Source organism: Thermobia domestica, chromosome 2 (assembly GCF_964235325.1).
Source record: "Thermobia domestica chromosome 2, izTheDome1.hap1.1, whole genome shotgun sequence".
In the NCBI taxonomy this organism is placed as follows: Eukaryota; Metazoa; Arthropoda; class Insecta; order Zygentoma; family Lepismatidae; genus Thermobia; species Thermobia domestica.
The window spans coordinates 223,899,984-223,906,080 of record NC_137455.1 but is presented as its reverse complement, the minus strand read 5'-3'; the positions used below and the strand labels follow the sequence as shown (position 1 = coordinate 223,906,080).

General features: G+C 37.8%; 1 protein-coding gene across 1 annotated transcript; it reads left to right on the top strand.

Moving 5' to 3' along the window:
* The first annotated feature begins 3,346 nt into the window (after positions 1 to 3,346).
* Positions 3,347 to 5,848, top strand: LOC145679343 (uncharacterized). The gene has a single exon (XM_081749927.1). The coding sequence runs from the start codon at positions 3,347 to 3,349 to the stop codon at positions 5,846 to 5,848; it is 2,502 nt and encodes an 833-aa protein (XP_081606053.1).
* The last annotated feature ends 249 nt before the right edge of the window (positions 5,849 to 6,097 follow it).

Here is a 6,097-nt window from a genome sequence, read left to right as displayed (position 1 = left end):
TTATAACACCAATCTCTGCCAGAAACTGTGCTCAGTCTACGGTGCAGAGGAATTTGGACAACTGTCAGGGATTGGGTTTGCTAGAATGAATTGTTCGCAATAATCTAGAGAAATTATATAGTGAATCTACAAATCTTTTGAAATTAAGGGCGTTGGCACTCTACTCAGAATTACTAAAGAACACAATTTATCGAAATGATCTGAGTATATAACATTATAGCAATATATTTAATAGTAGTAATGATTAATTTTATGTTGATATAATCAATATGCGCTTATATAATTAATTAAAATTTGTTCCAATTTAGTGCAATAATTAATAAAAATTTCGTTCCGAAACTTGAATATGTTATTCCCTGATTATTATTGATTAGAATGAAATGGTATTAAATTTTTCTTGAAGCTTGATTTGTTTTTAATTATCTTAAGAACTAGATATTGGAATGAAAAAATGCAACTAAACTGCACACCACAACGCAAATCCGTTTTTTGATTACTTATATTTGTCGAAAGAGGCCAGCGATCTTCAACATTTATATATCGTTCTAAACACTGAAATGTCTTCTTCCTCTCGACATTATACTTCATCATGTATTACCAACGTACTTTATGTATTTCGAGAATAAATGCGCAAAGTGTTAACATTTTAAAAGGAACATCTGTACGCTAGCGCCACTCGCATTTTCGACGGGATGTTCTACAACTACAAGGTCCTACTATCACCTATTTCGCAGTGTAGCTAACGAGTTGAAGGTGTTACCAATCAGGCGTGAGCTGATATACTGCAAATACATAATGGCTCGTAAACGACCTTTATCAAAAACCAGAAAACGAAATAAGCGCTCAAAATCTGCTCGAGCCGCCGCTAAACGTCGCAAAACTGAAATTGTTGTTTCTGTTGATGATTCTTCTCCATGTTATCAAGAACAAGGAACCGCTGAAGATTCAAGACAGCATGATGAAAGGTAAGATTATGTATATAAATATGATATATATAAGCTTCGTGTTACTGAAGTATGTTAGTAGATAACTCTTTATATTCGTTTTACTTATTATTTAATGTACATTTACATTATATTTGTCTCTAGTTTTTAATTATGTTTTGTTTTCGTTGTTTAGCATCTGTTCTCAGTACCTACCAGTTTCTATATACAATCTGTAATATATTGACTTACTATTTAGACTGGGACGGAATATTGTACTACATTTAATACTCTCTCACTGCGAACCAAATAAGGGTACCAGTGTACTATAAGTTATTTCAATCCTTTGTATCTTGCTTACTGTCCGATCCTAATTGACAAATATTATACCTACGTAAACTAAGATTTCGATGATAGACCCCCTGGTATGACTTACGGTTCACGAGTATCCTTGCGAGCCACTGTTCTTAGCACTCTAATTTATTGAAATAACTTACAGTACACTGGTAAGCTTATTTGGTTCGCAGTGAGAGAGTATTAAATGTAGTACAATATTCCGTCCCGGTCTAAATAGTAAGTCAATATATTACAGATTGTAGGATAAAACTCAATTCAAGGGTACACATCTGTTATCGTGATTTTCATCAGAAGATTTGTTTCTTTCCTTGAGATCGTTCCACCTGACCAATTAGTCATACTTGGTTTTCCCACGCGAGAGGCTACGCGACTCTCCCCCCTCAGTTGTCATAGTTGTTATCAGCTCCAACCCCTAGGCGGTAAGACTTACACGATCTCATTTCAAGGGAACACATTTTAATCAGTTATCAACTAGGGGAACGGACAGAATGGCAGGAGGACAAAATGGCAGGGGACATAATGGCAGGAGGACAAAATGGCAGAGGACGAAATGGCAGGCGGACGAAATGGCAGGGGACAAAATGGCAGGCGGACGAAATGGCAGGAGGACAGAATGGCAGGAAGTTAATTTGAATTGTCGGGCTTTAAACTATTTTGTTTCTTGCTTGATAAATGAAGATTTCAACATAAATTTTCGATTTATTCATTATGCTCCAAAATTTGAACTGCTAATAATATTTCAATTCTAATTGACAGTCATCTACAAACATCTTACTATTGCAAGCTTTCTATTCAGAATTTAGGACAGAATGGCAGGAGGACAAAATGGCAGGGGACATAACGGCAGGAAATAAAGGCAGGAGGACAAAATGGCAGCGGACGAAATGGCAGGAGGACAAAATGGCAGCGGACGAAATGGCAGAAGGACAGAATGGCAGGAAGTTAATTTGACAAAAATTATAACTGCTAAGGCTCGTATTTTTAGGTTTCACCTATTGTGTTTGTTAGTAGGTAACGGTTCTCGATTTAGCCATTTCTGCCTCGAATGTCCAAAGCATATAAATACAGCTAAATTGAACCAAGAGCGTAAAAGAGGGTAAATATCAGATATCCAAACTTAGCTTAAAATCTTAACTTTTTTCTTAAATTTATTTCTTTGTAACCATCTTCCAATTGATATCTTGGTCTTATAACAATTCTAACTACAAGAAAATATAGATTGAAAGCAAACAAGTTAAGTACAAAACTGAAAGAATGGTTACTATTTATTCTTCAGTACTAATACATATCACAGAACAGACCTACAAAATTCCTCTACAGTTACAGGAATGCCTGGGCCCATCGGGCAAGGGGTTGCTGGACCCCTACCAGGCGCCTCCCCAGGTGGCGGATAGGGGAATGTCTACTAGATGTAGTAGGCACCGGAGTCAACCGGGGTGGACCAAAACCAGCACTGCTGCCTTGCAGTTCGTGGAGGGATCCATAAAAGCTAAGGGAAGACAACCCTGACAAAAAATCACCCGGTCCTCCAGGTTGGGGGTTGGGCGTGAGGCTAACAACTTCACACCGGAAAAAATCAATCGTTCAGAAACCCGAAAATGTGCCTCGGAAGGACGGGACAATAGGAAATGGATCGGCGATACGGAATAAGGACATGATTCTGGCAACCTGGAATGTGAAAAGTATGTTAGGACCAGGCAAGATGCATGAAGTAGCGCAGGAAGTACTGACGTATGGAATACAAGTGGCGGCCTTACAAGAAATAAGATGGCAAGGCACAGGAAAAATGGAGGAGAAAGACTTCACAATGTTCTACTGTGGAACGGAGCAAAGAACTGGCCAATACGGAACAGGATTCATCGTTTCAAAAGAAGTGAGAGGAAGCGTCCTACAATATAAACCAATCAACGAAAGAATCAGTTCACTCAGATTAAAAGGTAAATGGAGAAACATGTATTTTAACAGTCCACGCCCCGACAGAAGAGAAGGAAGACTACAAAAGGGAAAAATTCTACAAGTTAGAAGAAGCTCTGGACAGAACACCTAAGTGTGACATACAGATAATCATGGGAGATTTCAATGCCCAGATAGGTGAGAACGATAGCATAAAAGTGGTAAGTGGAAAGCATACAATACACGAAGAAAGTAACAGTAATGGTGATCTGTTATGCCAGCTGGCAATCAGACGGAAATTTATAATAAAAAGTACATGCTTTCCACATAAACGTATACATCTAGGAACCTGGAAGAATCCAAGTGGGAACTCAGTCAGCCAAATTGACCATGCACTGATCGGTCAAAGGCACGCATCAGCAATAATAGACACCAAAAGCTCCAGAGGACCAAACTGTGATTCCGATCACTTTTTATTGAAAGTAAAGCTGCGAGAAAAGATAAGAAAAACACATTCAGGAAATATACTTAGTAGAACAAAGTGGAACACAAAAGAACTGGAAAAAACAGAAAATAGACAACGATATCAAGAAAGTATAAAGCAAGAAATAGAAGGATGGACGGAAACGGAAAGAGAAACAATACATACACATTGGGGAAAAATTAAAGAAACTCTGAAGAAATCGGCTAAAGAAATAACAGGAGAACAGATACAGACCATAAAGAGAAACAGGTGTTTCGATGAAGAGTGCGAGAGAGAGATAAAAGAGAAAAATGAGACAAGGATGAAAATGCTACAAAAGGAAACAAGAGGAAACGTTGATAACTATAAAGAGAAGAGAAGAATAGCCAACCACAAATGCAGGAAAAAGAAGAAGGAGATGATTATGGAGCAGATAACGGAGATAAATAATCTGAGCGAACAAAAGAACGAGACAAGTAAAATGTACGCAGCCATCAAAAAGATAAATAAAGGCTATGAACCCAAAGAAATTGGCTACAAAGACAAAAATGGAGAAATGTTAGGAGATACACACAGCATACTAGAAAGGTGGGCTGAATATTACCAGGAACAATTAGGAAAGGAAGAGACGCAAGAGCTGGAACGCACAACCACTGCAAACATAGGGAAGAATACAAGGGACGTCACAGAAAAGCAGCTAACATATGAAGAAGTGGAAACAATCTTAAACCAAATGAAGAACAATAAGGCCCCAGGCGAAGATGAGGTAACAATAGAATTAATAAAAATGGCAGGCGTTACAATGAAGAGAGAAATTCATGAAGTCCTTAAGCGCATCTGGGAAGAAGAACGAATGCCTCAGGATTGGCAAGGAGGAATTATCTGCCCAATACACAAGAAAGGAGACCGCACAGAATGCAGCAATTACAGGCCGATAATGTTACTGAGCACGGCGTACAAAATATTAACAAACATTATTAACAAAAGAATGAAAAAGTACACAGAAACTATAATCGGAGAATACCAGTGTGGATTTAGACCTGGAAGAGGCACGACTGATCAGCTATTCGTTCTACAGCAAATTATAGAAAAACATTACGAATACGGACTTGACCTTATAATTCTATTTGTTGACTATCGCAGAGCCTTTGACAGTATAAATAGAATCCAAATCATTAAGGTGATGCAGCAAATGGGCATTCCCAATAAGCTGATTAATTTAACACAGATGATAATGCACCAAACAAGCGCTAAAGTAAGAATAGGAAATGCTGTAAGTCGAGAATTTCAGTATTACAAAGGAGTCAAGCAAGGAGACGGGCTATCCACCACGCTCTTTATTATAGCACTGCACGCAGCTGTACAGGAAGTAGACAAAAGAGGCTCAATTTTCACCAAAAGTACCCAGATATGCGCATACGCAGATGATATTGCAATAGTGGCTAAAACAGAAAAAGATCTGATGGAAACATACCAAAGATTAGAAGAAGAAGCAAATAAACTTGGATTAGAAACAAACGTCAACAAAACAAAATACATGATTGTCACTAGGAAACCAGAGAAATTTAAGAAGAAAAGCATGGTTATACATGGGAAAGAATTCGGAAGAGTGAGCTCGTTTAAATATTTAGGTATTTCAATCAACGAACAAAACAAAAAGGAAGGAACGATAAGAGAAAGGATACACATGGGAAACAAGGCTTACTACGCAAATATGCAACTAATCAGAAGCAAACTCATAAACAGGAAAACCAAGGTTACCATCTACAAAACATTAATCAGGCCAATCGTAACGTACGGAGCAGAAATATTTGTCATGAACAAAGCAGAAGAAGAAGCTCTACAAAGATTCGAAAGAAGAATAATACGCAAGATATACGGCCCAGTGAAAGAAGACGATATATGGAGAATAAGGAGCAATGCAGAAGTAAACAGTATATTAAAAAGTGAAGACATTGTAAAGTTTATTAAATCTCAGAGAATAAGATGGCTTGGCCACGTACAGAGAATGCCAGAATCGAGAATACAAAGGAAAATAATGAAGGAGCAAATATACTCTGTAAGAAGGAAAGGGAGACCAATAACAAGGTGGATAGACGACGTAACGGAAGACCTAAAACGATTAAAAGTGAAGAAATGGTGGGAGATCGCCAAGGATGGAAAAGCATGGAGGCACATTGTTAGGGAGGCCAAGGCTCACAAAGAGCTGTAGCGCCAGTTGGTAAGGTAAGTTACAGGAATGACAAAGTTTTTTTTTCTAATTTCCTATAACATATCCTTTAAATTATAAAAACAGCTTGTAGTTGTAAGAATGACTAATTACGTACATCTTTCTTAATTCTCAATAATAACGGATATCGTAGAACAGACTATAAGGAACACTGCAGTCGTCAGAATGACCAATTACTAACATCGTCATTAATTTTTATATAGGGTCTAACAAAGCTAGCCTTTAGCTAGC

What these genes read in the sequence shown, in the direction of transcription:
- LOC145679343 (XM_081749927.1), top strand. Translation starts at nt 3,347, where the DNA reads ATGGGAGATTTCAATGCCCAGATAGGTGAGAACGATAGCATAAAAGTG.